This window comes from Sparus aurata, chromosome 16, assembly GCF_900880675.1.
Source record: "Sparus aurata chromosome 16, fSpaAur1.1, whole genome shotgun sequence".
Classification (NCBI taxonomy): domain Eukaryota; kingdom Metazoa; phylum Chordata; class Actinopteri; order Spariformes; family Sparidae; genus Sparus; species Sparus aurata.
The window spans coordinates 22,705,135-22,726,806 of record NC_044202.1 but is presented as its reverse complement, the minus strand read 5'-3'; the positions used below and the strand labels follow the sequence as shown (position 1 = coordinate 22,726,806).

General features: G+C 39.6%; 1 protein-coding gene across 16 annotated transcripts in view; it reads right to left on the bottom strand.

Annotated features, from left to right (window-relative positions):
• The window catches only part of nrxn3a (neurexin 3a), a 184,065-nt gene that overhangs the window by 40,963 nt on the left and 121,430 nt on the right, over positions 1–21,672 (bottom strand). For all 16 annotated transcript variants that reach the window (XR_003987134.1, XR_003987138.1, XR_003987136.1 and 13 more), the window contains 2 exons: positions 21,214–21,387; positions 13,495–13,614 (listed from right to left, as the gene is read on the bottom strand). Coding sequence is in view for 8 of the 16 variants with exons in the window: in XM_030443869.1 (XP_030299729.1) it covers positions 13,495–13,614; positions 21,214–21,387 (294 nt within the window). In the remaining 8 variants the exon portion in view is untranslated. The remainder of the gene's footprint in view (positions 1–13,494; positions 13,615–21,213; positions 21,388–21,672) is intronic.

Here is a 21,672-nt window from a genome sequence, read left to right as displayed (position 1 = left end):
TCAAAAAGACGTATTTCTCCCCTCACATTCCACCCGCTATTGATCAGGATGATACGTTCTATGACCCATCCCGCCTGATCCACAGACTGTGATCTGCACCCACATGTAGGGATGGGCAGCAGTGCTCCTCCTCCTCCTCAGTTAAATATCAGTTTATTTTTTTCATATGCGGTCAAACAGAGTTGTTGAAGAGATGGATGGTTGTGAAATGGCGGGGGAGAGGGTCCAGCAGCCGAGGACCACATCCCTTTCCCTCAGCGATGATGAGTGCTATTGTTTAATATGTGCCGGGCTAAACTGTCAATTATATGTCATCACTTTGTGTTCTGGGAACTTCTGATGGACGTTTTATAAACTTGAGCATAACATTAATTAATCTAATGGATTTGATAGACTAATTTGCTAATCAGTGATTGAAATAATTACTTCTAACCTCAGAATTTTGAAAATGATGAAAGTTACAGCTACATACAAGATACATACAATGTTACTGATAACCATACACAATAATGACATATAGCATTTAGGATCTTACCTGAATATACAGCATACTTTTGATACTGTGTCATTTATTGAAAATGCTGTAACTGCTCTCTATTACACTTTTATGAAGATTTAAGACTAATCTCAAAAAATAAATCAGCCACGGTGAGGCTCCACATTGACACTGACAACTAATTGCTGAGGCATAATTAGAGCTTTTATCAACTTTTATGTGTCAGAAGGTCAAAACTTAATCACTGTCTTTGTGTCCAGTCCTGAAATCTGAACAGTGCAGAACATTTTGTTAAATACCACAGTGTCCTGATACGGGACTGGCGACTTGAAAAAAAACATTTTGTGCTTTGTAAATGTATCAGAGATTACACCAAATTGAGGCATCATGCGAGGGGGAGGTAAATTAAGGCCAAGTGCACTCTACATCAGCCCGGCCTGCCATGTCACTCATAGTGAGGACAATAGAAGAGAAATCACCTCATTCCTCTCCCACGTAGATCCCAGACTCATTTCAGCAAGATGGTCCAGAAGTCTCTTTTAATTGTACAATCTCAGACAATGTTCTCCCTCTTCTCAACGTATCTGTTGCTGTAACTTTCTGGTCATGGTGCCCTCATCTGCCCTCATCTGCCCACAAGACCTCTCCGTGCTGAGAATCGTTTGATTCATCACCACAGAGTCTCTGGCAAACAAAGTCTGCAAAGAGGCACAAGATTATCCAAACAAGTGCTGTGGAAATTGATTGGGCCACCGAACCATGGAAGCCCGATTCTGCCTCACTGTGAGCTTGGGGAATAGACCATAGTGATTCAAGATAAAACCCAGAAGCAAAGGGCAAACTGCATTAAGACTGTGTAGACTGTGTGAAAGACAAGTGAAAATGAAATGAAGTACTCTACATTGTACTGCTTTATACTGCTTTTTTGTTATGTATCCTCGTATTGCTCCCTCACCCAAAACACTTTGCAGTTCAAGTAGTACAACAAAAAAGTGATTGTTAATGGAGCAGGACTTATAAAGTTTTAAACCCATTTATCTGAACATCCTGTTCAGTTTGGTGTTCGAAATATGAATGTGGTGCATGACCTTAAAGCAACACTATGTAACTATTACCTTGAAATGACAGTTTCAAAATCATTTTGATGTTATAGGAGGGTAGGGTTCACAGTGCATAATGCTAAAACTGAATCATATGTTATAGAAAAAGATTTTGTGGTTTGCCCTCAGATGTCCTCCAGCTGCTCCGCTTCAACTCTTTGTGATTTATGCCTTGAAAGCACGGCCGGAGATTGTACGTGTTTACACCACTATCATAGCTGCTTTGAACCACCTAGACGAGGAAGTTTTGAGGTCAGGGGCTGAAAAGGGCACCAGGGTGAGTGGGAGACAGAACCGCATTCAGTAGCCTCTGTGAACATGACGCCGGAGGTAAAGAAATTTCAAAGGATGTTGACAGATGAAATCAAGGAGTGAAAGAAGAGACAGTGACCAAGTGAGAGGCAAGACACAAGACTAAATCTCAGACTGGACTTAAGTCGTTGTCAACTAAAATCAAAGGCTGCAGACAGATGCTGAGCTGGACTTGTAGCTGTAGTAGTATGGTAGGTAATATGAGCTGCTTGCTAACTTTAATGTCTTGTGTTGTTGCACTTCCTTAATCTGTGGCTTTGTTAGCAAAATTCTCAACTTGCTATTTCTAATGATAAGCCAAGTCAGCATTTACCAATAAAATGGACTGTTAGCTTAAGTATTTAGAGTGTGGTTTGAGTTTAAGTAACTCCATAGCTCACACAAAAGAAAGAAATGCAGCAAATCTTAACATCTGAGAAAATGGACCTATAGAATGTTTGCATATTTGTATTCTATATTTAGAAAAACAGTCTGTCAATCACTTATCAAAATCATTCAATTCATTTTCTGCCAATTGACTGATTGATTCATTGTGTCTGTGCCAATCAAGCCACTTACATTTATCATAGGAGGTAAAGGCAACTCAGAGATTTGATGTCAAAGTCTCGGTGCAGAACAATGATCTTAGACATAAAATCAAGAAAACAATTGAGAAACGCTTTTTGATTCAGAACTGCATTAATCTAATTAAATGTCCAACGTCCAAATGGCCCAATGCCTCTGCATGGGAACTACTAGTCATTAATCATTTCTATTGTGGCTTCATAAGCATTGTTTTCCTCTAAGTATAATGTGTAAGATGTCATTTGTCTGATGCTCAGTTGTTGAGTATTTCAAGAAGCTGGCTGAACATCTGGGTTTTTGAGAAAGGGGCTGCTGCCAGTGAAACAGCTGCACACTGTGATACGGTAAATGCAATCAGTATAATGAGTCATTTAAAAAATATGCAGCTTTTGTTTGTGATGCTTTTATTTTCATTTTCATTTGAAAAAGGCAGCTAGCTCTGCTATTTTTAAACAAAACACAGGTATATGGAGCTGATTGACAATTCCAGTAGTTTAGTGTATTACATTTATTTGTCAGGGACCATGTACGGACCATATTAATGACGTCTTTTGTACCAGATTTAGCTACTAGCTAAATTTCATCTGCAGTCCCTGGGAATTCACTTTTCTGTTTGCATTGCCTTCATGTCTGTCTCTCTGCAGTCAGTGATTTATTTTTAGAGCTTATTGAGAGAGACCTAGCTGAGAAGAAAAACTATTAAGACCATAAGAGTGGTGAGAAAAAAAAAATGAGTGACGGAAAATCTGTTCTTTTAAAGGAAAAGATCTTAAACTAAAAAAGAATGGTTCTTTTAACCCTCGATGAAAAAAACAGTACAAAGTGGCAGTGAAAGTTGGGCTCTTTCAATGTCAAACACACATCTTAAAATGACACTCCTTCTTTTCCGTGAAGAAAGTTGTTGTGTCTGGAATGTCCTTGTCCATGTCTCTTCACACGTGAGAAATAATCAGAGGACATCCTCTGCCATAAAAACGAGTTAATTCAGAGGCAGTCTAAATCTCTGAGGTGGCTGTTGATACTAACACAACAGTTCCATTAAAGCAAAAATTAAGCACCACAGAGACGGTGCCTCAGCAGAAATATACAGCGAGGCCTGTCACATTAACATAAAACATGGTCCTCAGAAATTATTAGCCTCCCTAATCTCAGGAACACTCAGATGCAGCATTGCACTGTTCAAATGACCTGTCCAGCATGATGCATGACTGTTTTTCGTCCACCTACGGAAGAACGCCAGCTTCTCCTTCTACCCCCACCCCAACCTTATTTCTTGTTCTTTTGTTTTTTTTACCTCTTGCACCAGGTTTATGCAAGGCGGACCGGTGAGGTGCAAAGCTTACATAAACAACAGCCAAGGCAGTCGGGCAAGGTGAAGGTCAACAAACACATTATCCTCCACTTATCAACTGTGTGTTAGCACAGCTCATTCTCCTCTTGCGTTGCACACAGACAACCCAGGTCGCATCAGCCTATGCCTTCTCCAGCCTCACCTATCTGCACCACCAGGGAGGGAGCTGAGAACGATATAATGACATTAAGCTTTATCTCCTGCCTCTTTGCAAACTCCTGCCACCCAGAGACCTATCACAAACAGCCAGAGTGGATGAAGAGAGCCAGGCCAGGATTAAAGTTGAGGCTGCTGTGCATAAAGACACAGCTTTATGGCATGCACTTGGTGCTAATGGTCAGAGGAGGAATGTGGAGGTTGAGGGATCGATAGGAATAATCTAGCACACAGCAGGACAGATATAAAGTTCAGTGAAGGAGAAAATAGACTCTCTGTCACCCCGCCGATTGCTCTGATTGCCTGCCAGCCTGCTCACTTGTGACCAGATGGCCCGCCCCCAACAATGCCCAGTAAATACCTGACGGACCTCCTGAGAGAACCCCCCCCCCCCCCCCCCCCCAGCAGTCCTGGCATGACAATACACAGCCTGACTCTCTCGCACACTGACCAGCTTATTCAAAATGTTAATTCAAGGATTCAATTACACAAAAAGGTTTATTGTTGATGATATTCACTTGTAGAGATGTACCGAGCCAATAAGGGAGGCCTGTTTTTCACTGGTAACAGCTAAAATAAACCAGTTGCCATTCATTGCTTGACTGTACTGTGTTTTGTTCACCTCAGGCTGCTAGAGTTACAAGCTGATCAACACCTAGCCACTACAGTGCAAGCATTCCACTGCATATTCAACTAAAAATCAGAAAAATCAGAATGTGAATGTGAAAACAATTTTAGCACGGTGGTGCAACTGAGTTCTGAAGTCCTGATAGGCAAAGTATACAGATTAGTACTGATACTAACAACCATATAGGTTGACTGTGAAAGCAACTTATTATGGCCCATATTTATGTTCTTTGCAGGGCAATTACCTCTAGTGGCTGTAGTAATTATTACAGTAGCAAAAGAGGAAGTCAGGTCAGTCAAGTCCACACAGGGAGGAGGTCGGTGATGGTGACTGCTGACCGTGTGAATCCAAAAGTCAACAAACATAGTTTAATTGACTTCATTTATGTCACAATTATTCAGCTACGAACATATTGTACATGGGCTCATCACTGAAGGCACATGTAGTTGTTTTAAATACTGATTTGTAATTCCCAGCCAATAAGGGGCAATATTTCCTGCCTTCTCCATGTTTAGTTCAAACATTTTTTTTTAATTTCATATATTTAATTAGTTTTAATGCAAATTCATTATTGCAATTTGTTATAAATTGTAAAGACAAACTTAAGGACTACCTTGTATGTATTTATTAACCCATAAATTCACCATTACTCAGTTGCATTGTTGATTTTTTTTGTTAAACAATGAATGCTAAATAAAACTTTTAGAGGTCTGATATTAAATTCTGAGAACAGTGCATTCTGTTGGTGTAACAAACACAGGTCTTTGTAAGCAGGAAAACTTTACAATCTTCTTGTGTCTTCACAATTGCATGTTTACAACTAATAAACTGACAGCAGAGCAAGAATATGCAAAACTTGACCAAACTGTTGAACATCCAACAGCTGGTCTAAATTAAGCCGCTGTCTTATAATCTTCATCTGTGGCATTTTTGTGTATGTTTACTTTATAACTTCAGTGCCAATTTTCTTGTTAGGCGGTGACCTCGAGTGGCTGTAGTAATTATTATGGCAGCAATTGAGGAAGTCAGGAGAAGTAGTATAAAGAGCAAGGTCTGCATTGGGAGGAGGTCAGGATGGATGGTTGGGCTAAACAAACACAGTATTTTCATTCATTGTTATATCACATTCATACCATAACTCACGTAATGTATATCATGTATGCTTGTAACACATGTATGAAACTGAAGTTACATAAGTAACACTGCTATTTTAACCTAAACTAGAATGTTTTCCAAAACCTAACCAAGTAGTTTTCTTGCCTACTCTAAACACAAATAAACTACAAGCCTTCAGTAAAGGTCAGGTAACCTTGACGTGATTACTCAGTAATGTTTTGGGAAAATATCCACTGGTAACTGACATGTTCAGTCATTAAGGTATGATGGTGTGTTAGACACACTAGGCAGAACAATACTGACCCATTTTAACTTTAAAGTTTTATTATTGTGGTCAATAGTAATAAAGAGCAAGCAGAACAATAGTGTGAATGCTGAGTCAGCATGACAATAACCCGACGAGTAAGTTCAACAGGGTCCAACCACCCTGAGTGTGGATGAAATACGTTGAGTCTTTCCTTCATTCGCTTTCAAAACAAATATACACCCTAGCCAGATGAAGACCTTTACAGCAGGCAGTGGTGCTCATACAACTTCTTAACTGGAATCAACAAAAAAAATGATAGATCCTTATAATAGCTTTAATAAAGACTCACAACTGTATTATGATTCTGGGTGGTCAGCTTAGACAGGGACCTCAACCTAGCTTCACCATCACTTTTTCAACCATCCCTCTTTTCTCTCATTTCCCTGCTCCGTCTCATTTCCCTCTCATTCCTGCTGCATATTAAACCATAAAACGACCTCTGATCTGTTATTCTACTTTACCATCAGCATATTCTTACTGTCCTGAACTCAAGCCCACATCTGGGCAAGGAATTATGGTGCTTTTAGAAGTTTTGAAAATAAGTACATGCCCTTTGGCCCTGCATTTCCTATGCATAAGATGAGTTATCAGCTTAAAGCGAAACTCTCGCCAAAGGGCAACCAAGGCTTTATTTGGGATTGAATATGAGTCAAACCTTCGTGTGAAAGCATAATTAGGACGAAAGAGGCACTTTTAAAATTTACCGTAGTTTCGGTTTTGGGCACGTTAATTTTGTACGGGAGTGCATGGGGCAGGACATGCTAGCATCAAAATCGCTATTTTTAGAACACTAAGAAGGCTCGACACAACATGAAACTTTGCTCGTAGCATCACTAGGGTCTCTACTCATGAACAAGAGCATTGAGAACATTGTTTGTGTACACAGAGTTTATGAAAAAGAAGGTTTTTGAACTACTCACGTTCGCTGCTGGATCTCCTGCGCATCGCCGTCAGTCAGGCAAAAAGTGTTGATCCCCGAGTGCGACCTGACAGGCAGGAGAGTAATGATGAACCACTCCTCAAGCGTGCCTGTCAGGTCGCACTCGGGGATCGACACTTTTTGTCTGCCATGACGGCAACGCGCAGGAGCTGAAGCAGCTAACGTGAGTAGTTCAAAAACCTTCTTTTTCATAAACTCTGTGTACACAAACAATGTTCTCAATGCTCTTGTTCATGAGTAGAGACCCTAGTGATGCTACGAGCAAAGTTTCATGTTGTGTCGAGCCTTCTTAGTGTTCTAAAAATAGCGATTTTGATGCTAGCATGTCCTGCCCCATGCACTCCCGTACAAAATTAACGTGCCCAAAACCGAAACTACGGTAAATCTTAAAAGTGCCTCTTTCGTCCTAATTATGCTTTCACACGAAGGTTTGACTCATATTCAATCCCAAATAAAGCCTTGGTTGCTTTTTGGCGAGAGTTTCACTTTAAGCTTAAGGCATTCTGACTGTCAGGTGATAACACCTCTGTAACTTTTTAAGGATAACCTTGTAGACTTCCCTGATTAAACAAATCCTGTCAGCTGTGCTGCTGGATCACAAACACTGACGCTGATTTTATTTTTACTATATACTGCCTACTGCTTTATGGGTCAAGAGATTCCTATAGACAGACTGAGGAATGCTATTTTGCACGTCTGTTCACTGTTACTTTGAACACAGTATCTTGGTTCGGGATACTGGACCCACCTGCCCCACCTTTTCCTAACACATTCCATTTAACAGCAACCCATGCATTGAAGATACCATCTGTCAAGCTCGGCCTTGCAACACTCTCCAAAGCTCAGGGAAACCTTCTGTTATGGCTGTGGAAAGCAAAGTGTAGTCAGAGAAAGAGGGGTGGTTGTAGAAGAAAGTAATTTTGAGCTTCAAGCAAACCCACCTAAAGCTGAAAGTTTGGCATAAACTGCAGGGAAGCATATCTTGAATGACACTGTATGGCAGGTTGTGTTAAAGATTTTAACACACCTGAGAAAGGGCTACTGAGTATGAACATTATGTAAGCTTGCTTTCCTAGACTCCTGTGTATAAGGACCACAGTGTACAGGCAACATCCTCACACAGTTGATCACGTTTTTTTAGAGTCATTTTGGGCAGTTTATTACTTTAGTTAAGAGGTGACAATAGAAAGTTGACAGATTATACAGAGATAAATAAATGGGGAACATGCAACAAAAGTCAATGCATGGATCTGAGGAAGGAATGTTGGACTTATTGTCAGTGTCTTATTTCAGCAAGCTGAAGAGGCTTTTAGAATATGATGTGTTCACACCACAGATAATAAACAAGATACTAAAACATTGATCTTACAAGAAAAAAAAAATCAGGTCGATGTAGGTATAAACCAGCGACTAGCCAGGCTGAAGTGGCTAAAACCTAAAATTGTTTATGCTCTGCCTGCAGCTGACATAATTTGATATCTTTAAGGTATGCTCTTTCTCAAATATTTAGTTTGATTTCATTTCATTCAAGTACTTGACCTCACATGTCAAAGTTAGAAGGTGGAGGAGTGACCTTGTGAAAGAACAGCTGCTGATTCTGATCCCTGGAGTATCTGGAAGATATGTATGGTAAAAGAAAATACCTTGACTAGCACAAAAAATACATGTGTATGCAATTAGATAAACTACACACTACTGCACTGACAGAGAGGACTATAAGGGCAATGGAAATAAACCAAAGACATTCAATCACTTTCAATCGATTGGACCATATATCTTAACATCATCTTCCAAAGGAAGACACCACAGATCACACCAGTGAACATCCAGGGTTAAGACAAAGAGATGGTGGCAAATACAAATATCTGGGAGTTCACCTTAACAATAAACTGGACTGGACTGATAACACGGATGCCCTGTACAAGAAGGGCCAAAGTCGCCTCCATCTGCTGAGGAGACTGATGTCATTTGGGGTGCAGAAGACATTACTTAGAAGATTTTATGACACTGTGGTGGCATCACTGCTCCTTTATGCAGTAGTCTCCTGGGAGGCAGCGGCAAGAACAGGGGCAGGGAGAGACCCTCCTAACAAACTGGTTAGGAGGGCCAGCTCCTGGACTGTCTGATGGACTCCATAGCCTCCTGACTACCAGTAGTTCAAATTTGTCCTCTATGGAGGACATTTCTAAACCTGAATATCTCCCACCCACTGCATACTACTAAATTAACTCCTTTTGCTATCTATAGAGGACATTTAGGGCTTTTCAATGATACCAAATGTGAAGGGGTGGGGCTTTGGTACCTTTCTCCTCCTCATTTAGGAAAATGGCAAGCACATTTTATGGGAGGAGGGAAAGTAAGCGCACAAATGTTGGCTTGAAATGTTGTTGGCAAATTTTATATTGTCTCTAAACAACACATTAAAACATTGTCTGAATTTTTTAACTACATTTTAGCATAGTATTTAAGTGTTTAAAACATGTCCTCTGTAGTGGTCATTTGTTGTTATTTCCTCCATTTTGTTCTGTTTTTTCAAATGAAAAGAAAGAGATTCATTCTCAGAAGCACCTAAGTTTCCATCAAGGTTCAGTTTCAGATGTATAGCATTCCAATGTCCACTGTAGTGGACTGTTACTAGAGGGTCATAACATGGACATACGATATCTTAAAAAAAAAAGCTTTTTTTTCTAAAAAAAATTTTCAGTATTCTAATTACCTTACAAAGATTGGGGAATTTAAAAAAAATTGTGATTGGACAACATTTTTTTTCCTGGTAGTCAGGAGGATAAAGGTGCTGGTTGAGTGGAGGATGTTGGCCTAGCTAACGTCTATTATGGACAACACCTCTTACCCCCTGCACTGGACTGTGCAGCAGCAGACTCTTACACCCACTGTGTAGGAAGGAGCGCTACAGACTGTTTAACTCAAGCACCACCTGAACAATCACTTTTCACTCACTTGTTTGCTTTTTATTAATATCTTATTATCTTTTTGTAAATATGTCATTGTTTTTGGAAATATCTTTTTTTTCTATTTATTTTGTATTTAACTTTATCTGTCTTTCTCTGATTATTTTTCCTGTACTTGTGCATCTTGAGCCGTTGCAACAAGTGAATTTCCCCATTGTGGGATAAATAAAGCCCATCTAATCTAATTTAAAAAGGACAATTCCTCTTACATTGCAGATACCCATGATGTCTCTCTGTTCAGAATTCCCAACAAAAAAATAAGAATTCCAGACCAGTCAAACATAGCTGGAATCCACAACACTCACAGCTGAGACATCCTGAGGAATTTCTTTTGTCATATTAATAGAAGTTTTTTTTAGTGGCTGCTGTTCTGTCACAGGAAGTCGTTTACTGCCTTATTGCACCACCTCATCTTTTGTCAGTCTCATCATATGGGCTGTGATTGGACTAACTATTGATATGAGCTCTAGCTCTGTCAGGGGTGCAAGGGTGCTAGGGTGCTTTTCACAGTGATAAATACTGTTATCTGTCAACTGTCAGATGACACTGAAGAGAATAACTAACAGTTTTGATATGCCTCTATTAGATCCATGTTGTGCATAGAGGAAACTATAATTCCAAAAGAATGAAGTTGAAAATAACAACTAAATCATAATTATAATCACAAGTTAAACAACAACCACTAAACAACCTACATGGTATACTAAAATACCAAGTGCGCATGTTGAATTTTTTTATTTGCTGACCAGTGGCTTCATTAGGCCTATTTCAGGGGGGCTGTCAAAATTGCTCCAAAATGATGTTTGAATATTCCCTCTAGAAAAAACACAAAGGTTTGAACCATTCAAATATCTATATTTGCACATTATGTCAATAACAGGAGGACAAACTAATACGAGACATAACTACTTGTATAGGTATTTTTATTTCAGTTTCAACATGTCTTTGAAAACATACCTATACATTTCAAAATAAGTAAATGAACTAATGGCCTATACCGTAAAACGTTTAAGACCATAGACCTCTCTCTCGCTCGCCCCCCTCTCTCTATGCGCATACTGATTTAAATAAACTATTTGATACCATGCGGGCGGTGAAAAATATGAGTCGAGACGTGGCTGTTTAGTTGGAGTTCTAGACATGCTCAGTTCATTGCATGCCCATTTGGGTGCATATTTTCGAGATGTGCCCTCATGTTGCTAGTGGTGATATGGTAAGCTAACTGTAGCTTATACAGCCTGTATACAACTTTATCTTGAGGCTCCGCATTTTTGCCGTCTACTAACCAAAATCCGAAGTACATCCAAACAGGGCTTTTTTGGTTGCTTGGAGTCCAAACCACTCTCTCTGCTGCCGAGTTGGGCTCTGAACTTTCTGGCATTTCGTTTTTTTCTCTGCCATATGCATCTGCCATGGTTTTTGTTGCGTCTCACTTTCAGCAGTGAGTGACGCGTTGCGAGTGCGGCTCCTGTGACCTGTCCCTGACCCATCATGCATTGCGCCCACTCGCAAAGCAGCCGCTTATGTGTTTTTTTCATAGTCAAATATATAATCGAATTTGGAATATTTGTTGACAGCCTAAAATGTAATCTGTGCGACTTCAAAATATTTGGGTTAATGTACAAACCTGTGTTTTTTCTTTTACTGCATTAAAAAAAACAGACTGAAATAATAATAATAAATAATTTCTCAGTCTTTGTTAGCTGTTTGTGAAATTTTGTGCTTGTGCACTACATTCGCTCACATCGTGTGTATCTCTTGGGGGCTAAGCCTCCCCTGTCCTTAAAACCTAGTGACGCCCCTGTTGCTGATTGTTGAACAGGCTGTCTTTTCCCCCCCACTTCTCAAAATATCATGCATTTATTTGAAGGGAGGTCATTGACCAGGTAATGGTCCTGCTAATGAGACATTCATGGGTATAGTTAATCACATATCCCTGGATTACAGTTTACTGGAGGACAGAGACACACTGGGTTAAGGCAATGATGCCACCCTGTGTCAACAGACAGACAGCAAGACAGCTGCCTGTTTCCAAGAAAGATATGTTAACCTGTGTGTGTGTGTGTGTGTGTGTGTGTGTGTGTGTGTGTGTGTGTGTGAGTCATCATGGCAGAATGTGGTAAAGTGAGGTGACATTATAACCACCTCCCTAATATTGCGTCAAGACAAGGACTTCTCAAAACCACTACAGGTCTGCTGCAGTATCTGGCACCAGGACGGTAGCAGCAGGTCCTACAGGTCCTGTTCGTGGGGTTTGTGTCTGCGTATGAGCCTGAGACTGTGTGACTGTGCTGTGTGACACTTTGGATGGGAGTTACTTGATCTCTAAATAGAATTTCAGAAACTTGATTGCAGTATTTTCATCCAAACTGCCCAAAGCTTTCAAGTGTAGTGAATCTCCAAGTAAAAATACAATATTTCAAAGACAGAATAAAATAAAAGATGAAATGCCTTTGAAATAAAGTGATCTCTGCTTGGCCTCACTCATACACATTTATATAAAGAATATCTGGAACTACGCACCTGTGATCTTTAGATCTCGTTAATTTAAATGGATAGCACCTGCGTTGTGATTTATCCTTGTATTATGTAGCACAAATGACAGATGAATTAGTAAAAGCTGTGGACCAAAAGCAAAAGTCTAACATTTTAGATGACTGAAGCCAGGCAGCACAAGTACAGTACTTCAGCTTAACTCAAATGCACCGAGTCGAATTGCATCGCTGTATCTAAGTGTGTTATAGTTATTGTTGAAGTGTTTGTAAAAACACACACGCAAACGCAATTGTGTGCATAGGTGTTTGTGTGTGTGTGTGTGTGTGTGTGTGTGTGTGTGTGTGTGTGGCAGTTCCCATGTGCCCTCATGTGCTCTCTCTGACATGAGGTGTTGATGCTGCTCTGCCCCCTAGTGGTACACAGTGTCTATGTACTTAAATCACCTGGCTATCATTAGTCACTGTAAAAACCCAATGTTAAAAGTAAGTAAAGTGAGTAAATGTACAACTGTGATCCAACACAATACTAAAGCACTCCTTTTCGTTTGCGTTCATTGAACTGAATACAGTAAAAAAAAATACTAAATCCACCTAAATACAACACACTGGACCTTTAAGATGAATTTGGTGATGTTGATAATTTGCCCAATAGTGCTCAATATCTTGCATTTAAACTGTGCATTAGAATGTAAGTGTATGGCTATGTGCCGCAAAGTGAACTTTTCTTATGCAAAATGTCTGTAATGTGATTGTGCTGTGGTCAGTACAGATGTTTAAAATACACATCATCCATGTGTGTTTGTGTATGTGTGAAAGTTGAGCAAGAGTAATATTTCAAAACTTACCTTGAACTCTGTATATTGATGAAATATACAGTCTCTCCAGTTACAAAAACAAAAAAACTTTGATCATTTCTTTACTATCACTTTCATTATCATTCTGAGCACTCTCTGATGGCACAAAGGAGGTGTTTAGGAATAGTGCTTTACACTGAGATGATTCTGTCCACCCTCTGTGAACCATGTGACAACATATATGTATAACTAAGATCAGTACTCACGGTCATTGCACTGTGTCCCAGTGTAGGAGGTCATAGAGCAGTCGCAGGTGTAGTTTTCCCACTGCTGAATACAGATGCCCATGTTGGCACAGGAGTCCTCCTGACATGTGGTGCTGGGACCTGTGGAAGTCCAGCCATCCCCACAACCACAAGCACACCCAGACAAACACACATGCACACACACAGATCTGGGTTCAGTACAATGCAAACTCCCCAGAGGCCTACCCTTACCATGAAATTGCAAAAAATTATGAATGTCTTAAATTATCTGGCTAGGTTGTTCCGTCCTCCCCCCAAAACATTTTTTTTTTTCTCACTCACTGCTGCTGGTGTTAAACCATGCAAATAGTTTCATGGAACATCCACCTTTTAAACCACTATGGCAGTTGGGATATCAATATTTTGTTTATGAGTATGAGTGTCTTTTATCGTATCCAATGACACTTTTTCTTTTCCTCCCAGCACTGTGTTGCCATTTACAGTATGTACAACAATGGGCCTTCTCACAGAAACAAGCAGTAGAGTGAGAGAGCAGGCTTTACCGGTGTATAAATCAAGGGTCGTATTGTATTTATGTAAAATAATATGTTGGACTTTTATTACAAATCTCACTATCACATCATATATGTGTCTAGTTTTGAGAATTAGAAAGTGAAAGAATAATACATGTTGTATATATGCAGTGGTATTGGCGTCTCTGACCCCAAAGGTCATCCAGTCATAACTTTTAATTTTCCCTTTCTGACCTGGATATCCCTGATTCCCCCACATTTCTAAGCATATGGCCTGCATACATGTAAAATATATTTCAATAATGATTTTACCGGACCTCATTCTATAAAGATATCTGATTGTGTGCCTGACAATACAGTTATCAAAGTGATGCTTAAGTCACAAGTAAACTTGCTTTACATCTCTACTGCAAAAATCTTGAACTGTTTTTTTCTTGTGAACTTGACAGAGACATATAAGAGGATTGTGACAAAAGCAGTGTATTTAGCCATATAGTTTAAAATGTGACAGTTTGAATGAATGAATGAATGAATAGTTTTATTTCGGTTACAATATAAAATACTTAAATCATGTGCAATGAACTGGCAAATATTATCATACAGACTTCCACTCAACATCTTCTCACAAAAAAAAAAATATTAAACAAACTCTGTAACCGAAAAAGGAATAGGCTGAAGCCAAGGCTTATTTTTGCCTATCCTGTGCAATCCATGAAATAACCCAAAGTATCAGTAATACAAAAGAGGAAAGTGAATTATTGAATAATAAGTATGTTGACATTTAAATACTTTTCCACATTTTGATTCTGGAATTGACACTGCGGTGTGCTGTGATGTACAAAACTATATCTTTTAACAGCAGCCCTTTAAGCTTTAGGGTATCAAGTCTTTGATACTGTCAAGATGTACTGGTAAGACTTCATTTTCTAGGTCTGGAAATGTCATGGTAAATAGGTGGTAATTACCAAGCAACATATTTAAATCTCTTTGATATGACCCCCAAATTACCACAACAATTTGTTCTTTTATAAATGTTCCCAATATTATTCAAGAAAACATTCCTGCTATTTTCCGACAAACAGTAACAGTTAATGAATAAGTTAATAATATTAACCATTTACATTCTCACCAAATTAGCATACAACAATCAAGCTCTCGTCCCCTTTTTTTTGTCAAAGAAACACACACACACACACACACTTATTATACGCAGCTACTTAAATATTTGTAAATATGTACAACAACTTTTGGTATATTCCTGTTTTATTTACTAATGTATTTTTGTTTCAAAATATAAAAAGAGTGACATCTACTTTCAGTGTTGTGAAGACATTTTTAGTAAGCCCCAATAGACTATTCAGGAATGAAACTTTTAAAATGACTTGATTCTTGATACTTGATTCTTGATTGTGAACTTGTATTTGTCAGTAATTTGCTACTGATTGTGGCTGACTTCCACAATTACAATTGTTCCAAAGTTGGACTTATCTGCTAAAATTCTAGATATTGGTGAAAATGTAAATGGCAATCAGCAGAAGTTAAGCAGAAACCAGTTTGAAGTTTCCTTGAAATGTATTAAAGAAACTACCACCTATTTATTAACTGCTTATTGGCAAAAAGCAGAATATTATTATCAAACCACGATGGGATCATTTTCAATAAACGTTGAGGCATATATTGTGGTAACTGAGGAATAATTTCAAATAAAGTTAAAATATGTTACTTGGTAATTAACACATACTTACCTGTTAAACGAAGTGTTATCTTTGTTTATTGTTTCCATTCGGCCCAACACAAGTCTAGATTATGTATTGATACCTGAGCATCCATTTTTCAGTTGTGGTTATGTGAATTTTTTCTCTAACATATATGCTTACAGATGGTATGTACATGTTTACAGGAGCACAGTGACTGCCAGTCTACATCAACTTATCTTAAAGGTCCCATATTATACTGTTTTTCATCAGTTTCACACAGCTGTCAGAGGTCGAACAACTCTGTATTCGATATGTATTGCCCCAAACACATCCGTGGTCCTGAACTCCAGCTGTCTAAAAGTCGCTCTGCTGAGCTCTATTCACAGCACTCTGTTTCTGTGCCTGCACCTTTAAATGCTAATGAGCTCCGTCTGTCAATGCCTACTTGGGGAGCCTTGCCTGCTACGTCACTCTCAGGGAGAGGAAGCCCCTTATGCTAACGGTAGCATGCGCTAATGTTTACGGTGGATGTAACACTATGGCTCGCGGAGATTTTTTCGTTCAACCGAACCAGTTTGACCCAGAATCGGACCCAGAAGGAGAGTCTTCGGAAGAAGTACAGACTCTGTGGCTGCAGCAGGACGTTTCTGAATGGTCAGTGTGGTTGAATAATGTTAGTTTGTTTGTATGTGTTGTTACAGTTACTACCAGGTAGCTAATGGCTAACAGCTAGCGAAAGCTGTGTTTGTCTCCAACACAGTCTCTAAACTCTTGGACACTGTTCACATCGTCTGTGACAACCAAGCTCCATCGTAATATTATTAATATCAAACTCGCTTCAAACGCCATTGCATAGCGGACCGAAGTGGAGCTAACTAGTTAGCCAATTTCCAGCTGACTTCACCATACTCTTTTTTTTTTTTTTAGATTTTTTGTGGCATAGACACCTTTATTAGCAGTAGACAGAGAGGAAACATGGGAGAGAGAGGGGGAGGTGACATGCAGCAAAGGACCTCCGGCCAGAATTGAACCGGGGTCGGCTGTGTTTTTTTTTATGGCATGCGCTCTAACCACTTGACCACCTGCGCGCCGACTTCACCATACTCTTCGGCAACTGTAAATACTATCAAACTGCGGCAACACTTATCGGTGGCTCGGGTGCAGTTGCTGGGTCTGGTATAGTTGAGACTGATCCTTTTACGAGGGTCAGTGTCGAGGCAAAGCCAGCTTTGTACTGACACTCGTTACTGAAGCAGTCCGATGTAAAGTGGTTAGCACACACACACAAGCTAACAGGAACCGCAGCCGGCACGTTGTTATTAAAAATGAAACACAACCTCTGTCTCTACTGTTGTTCTGTAGCTGGGACAGAATATAGGCACTTATGTTGATTTATACAACCAACAACAGAGCAATTGCGTGTCTAGCTCCGAGCGACAACGTTGCGAAACACTGCTGTCTTTCCGCTGGACACACCGAACTTCACCTCGGGGATGAACGCCCCCCTCTCTGAATCTCCTATCATCGCACAGAGGAGGTCGGCCTATGATAATGACTCCTTTCATTACGTAACGAAAGGAGCAGAATCTGAACAGTCTGTAGGAGCGCCGTGTTAGCAGTGGGTGGGCTGCAGAGACCATGCAGGAATCGCTTGTTTTCCTCATTCTGGGAGTTGGCAGGCTCAGGGAGGACCAGCTTATATATGTTTTATGATATGGGACCTTTAAATCAGATAAATGCGTTGAGTGGAGACTTACCTGGTAAATTGATGCAAGCTGCTCTGTTAAATGAGCTGTTGAGGACCAAGTGAACTTATGAAGAGTTAGAGAAGGGAATCGAGTTTTGGAACTTAAACTGACTTACAATGCAGAAATATCCTGCAGTGGTAACTTTCTGGTGACTGAGCTGAACAGCTGTGAAAAGCTGATTCATGTGTGTCCTGCTAATACTGTTGTGGTTAAAGTTTGCCAGCAGTGTAGTATTACCATCTAGTGGTGGTACAATGTATTTCCGGACCTAATAATTAACGGGCTCTGATAAGGAATCATTCTCTGAAGAAACAAAAATCAATTTTATGTGATGAAAGCTTATAATGAAATGTAGACAGCACATGGTCATCCAGTTTAAATGACTAACTTATTATGATACATCGGCAAAAGAAAGAAGGAAAATAAACCATAAAAGCACACATAAAAATGAGACATTAGAATGCCATGGACAAGACCAACAAACTTGATGAGATTTTATTTGAAAAATAAATTAATAAACCATTCCTTTCTTGCAATACATTCAGTACAGTGAATCACATTGTTATCAACCCCATTCAGATTGTCACAGCAAGGAGGACATACAGTACACATAATGTTATGTTCTGTTTGATTTCAATGAAACATTGACTAGCACATTTATTTGTCTAACATGGGACTCTGTCAGTAAATGTAAAAAAAAAACAACATACAGTACACTCAATGTCCAACTGAATGATATGGCAAGCATAAGAAAACAACAGCTGTACAGAAAATGATTTCCATGCAAACAATAACAGGTTGTGGAAGCTGGCCCAGAACCTTAAAGGATGACAAAAAACAACCACGAAAGAATGCGCGACTTGCACAAGAAGATGGAAACATTTTGTCCACAGTGACATTTGCTTGCTCATGCAAAATGTTTCAACAGCCCATTCTGATGTAGCTATGTGCATGAATGATTGTAAACCAACTATAAACAAATTAAAACCTGAAGCAGGTTGGAGTCTAAAGTGTGGGTACTGCCTGAAACAGATTTCCACTACTGCTATTATGTCATGGCCAGGTGTAAAACATCTGAATTCATAGACATAGGTTTTCTTTGTATTCCCCCTGCAATAGACCGTTTGCTAAACCCCTGCCCCAAAAAGTGATATTCCAATCATTGCTTAACAATCATTACTATGCTGAGCTTACGACCTAGAGTAGTAACCTAGCATCACTTCCTGGGCTAAAGGTTTTAAAGGTTTTAAATAAGGCGTTTCAGCAGCGTTTTCCACTCTGTCGTCTCAGCTTGCCTGAATGAAAAGCTGTTCTTCCTTTATACTTATCTGTCTGTAGAGGCTGCATTGCAGCTCTGGTTTGCACTTGCTCAACTTGTGTAACGCGATCCAAAGTGTATTTAACACACACTAACATGCACACCTGTCAGCTTTTATTTTCCTGGGAGATTTTGTGCCTGCTTTCAGACAAAATTGCAGTAAAAGTGAGGTTTATGGGTTACCAATTTAAACGTTGGTTATCGAGGAAGATGTGTCAATATCAGTACTCGCGATGGAAGAAAATCCTCATTTGGTTGCTGACATGTTTATTCCTTTAAGTTTATATGCAAATAATCAATAATAATTCCAGCAACTTTTGATCAACCGCAGGTTACACTGATCTCCCTCGCTCTTGTTGTCCAGTAAACCTCCAAGGCCACATAAATCTCTGACATGTTATCATTTATGAACTGTATGTTGGTTGTTGGGTGTTAATGACCTTGAGTTTTTCTCTTGGTTGCTTTGTAAAAACAGAAGGGATGATGCAGCGCATTGTGAGCCGTAGTTTCCCTGCTGGTAAACACGCTGCCTGACACAGCTGCAGTGTCTCTGAGCATATTAGATAAAGCAGACAGGACGGGTGGTGGAGCAGTGACAGGCCAGCCTGGCGGACAGCTAGCCTGCTTGCTCCACCTAAAGAACCTAGAGACACTCTTGCAGCAAAAAGTGGCTCTGGAGAATGAGGGAAGAGGTCACAGTATTGTTATAGCTCAAAGACTACTGAAAACTACTAAAAAAGACATGACTGGAGAGTCTGTTTGACGGTTAGACAGTCAGGCATTGAGAACAAAAACAAACTAAGTCAACCAATCAGGTGGAGTAGCAGATTTTACGAGAACAAGTCTGTCTTCGTGAGCAGTATGATTGCGCAATGACAAGGAGACACCGGAGAATGCATTCATGTTGATTTACCTTGTTAGCACCATGAAGTTTACGAGTGATAGGTTTGTAGATATCGTCACAGTCCCACGATGGTATTGCGGGGATATTTTTCATCATTAATGTTAATGTTTGCGACCTTAAATTCGGTATATATCGTTGCATCCCTAATCAATATGAACGCATCTTGACACTGAAGCTGCTTTATGCCATGTAGATATTGTGTTAGGATATTGTATTCTAACTACTTGTTTGTGGGTTTAAAAGGTTACAGTAGATCCATTCAGGATTCATACATCCACTGCATGGCTGGTTAGCAGCTCTGTATTGCTTTGTCAGGGAATTGGTGAAGTTTACCTGAGACAACTTAGCCGTATTTACATGTTAGTCCCCAAAGCATTTTATCATGTAAAAGTGATCCTTTTGCATGAAAAAACTTAAATATACAAGTAAGGTACAATGCATTTCTACAATAAAAATCAAATATTCAAAGGTTTCATGAATGGTTCATGAATGGTGTTATGTCACAGAGACTTGCACCTTTTTATACCATATAATACAGCCCTTCAATACAGGACTAACAAGCTAACCACTAATACATGAACAATCCTAAAAGCCTAAACTGGTCATGAGGCAGATTTAATCATCCAGGGATTGGATACCATATATATATGTGTATGTATAATATATATATATATATATATATATATATATATTTCTTTTGCATTGCAACACACATTAAACATGATGCAATGTATTCTGCCATCAAATCAAATTCTAAGACTGAGTTTTCAAGAACTCACAGAGTTAATGTTTGTTAGCTACCTGAAGCTAATACAATCATCGCATTAAAATCAACAGTTGACACATGAAAGTGAGAAGCTGTTTTTGTTAACTTCTGTCCGAATTCAAGGATCCTTTCTTTCAAAAATGACTTTTGACAAAATGTGTGCAGTGCTACAATGGAAAGCTTGACAGGCATAATGACATAACTTCTGTAGAGGGATGGGGCTTAGTAAACGGTCAGATATAAACATTTAGATATGTTATAGATTTTAAAGTTCACCATTGGGCAAAAATTTGACCCGAAAATGATCTCTCTCAAATCAAATGAACACAAATGTCTTTGTATCAAAACACCTGAACCAGACACTCAGCAGGAGCTCTTCAGTACCTCCTTATATGATTATTATGTTTAAGGCGTTCATAAAAATTCTGAAAAAAACTATAGTATAAGAGATCAAAAATGGAGCACCTGACAGTATTTTATGTCACTGCACTGGCATAAATTGCTCTGAAGGTGATTGTCACGGCACTGTCAGTCGACCAATGTGGCCGATAACATATAGTGGTGTAGGTGAAGAGGTGTCGGATGTTTGGCCTGACTCTTAGCAGTGGGTAAGTGATGCAACAAGTACAGTTAATAGGGTAAAGGGGCTTTTGTATGAATGCAGGGCTGTAGAGCTACTGTTTGCATTGAGCAGGTAAAAAGGGCTGCTGGAGCTGGAGTTGGAGTTGAAGTTTGTGTTGTAGTAGTCAGGCTCGGATTTGAGGGACGGTGTACCTTCGCATCCACGCTCAATCTGACCGCTGCGAAACAAGGCGTCATTGAGGAGATCCGGTAGACGACCATTGAGGTCCACCGACGCCAGACAGCCCTGGAAGCCTTCTCTTGAAGCCACCAGTTTAGGCAGATTGCCATACATGCCTGGACCCAGTCCCGCGATGAACAGCTCACCTGGGGTGAGAAAACAGAGAAAGTACAGGAGGAACAAATCTTAGTATGCTGTGATAAATACTTTATGTATACAGTCTTACAGATCTGTGCCAGCTTCATTATTGTGGGTCAAGTAAAATGTTTTGTATTTAATCAGTACACAAAAGAAACACCACACCCCTTATCACATGTTTGTGATGTGTGGTGGCAGGGTAACATCATGCCACTACATGGTGACTTTTTCACCATTGCCAACCCTTAAGTCCTGCAAGAAATGCAGAACAAAGTGGTTTGGCATTCCAACAC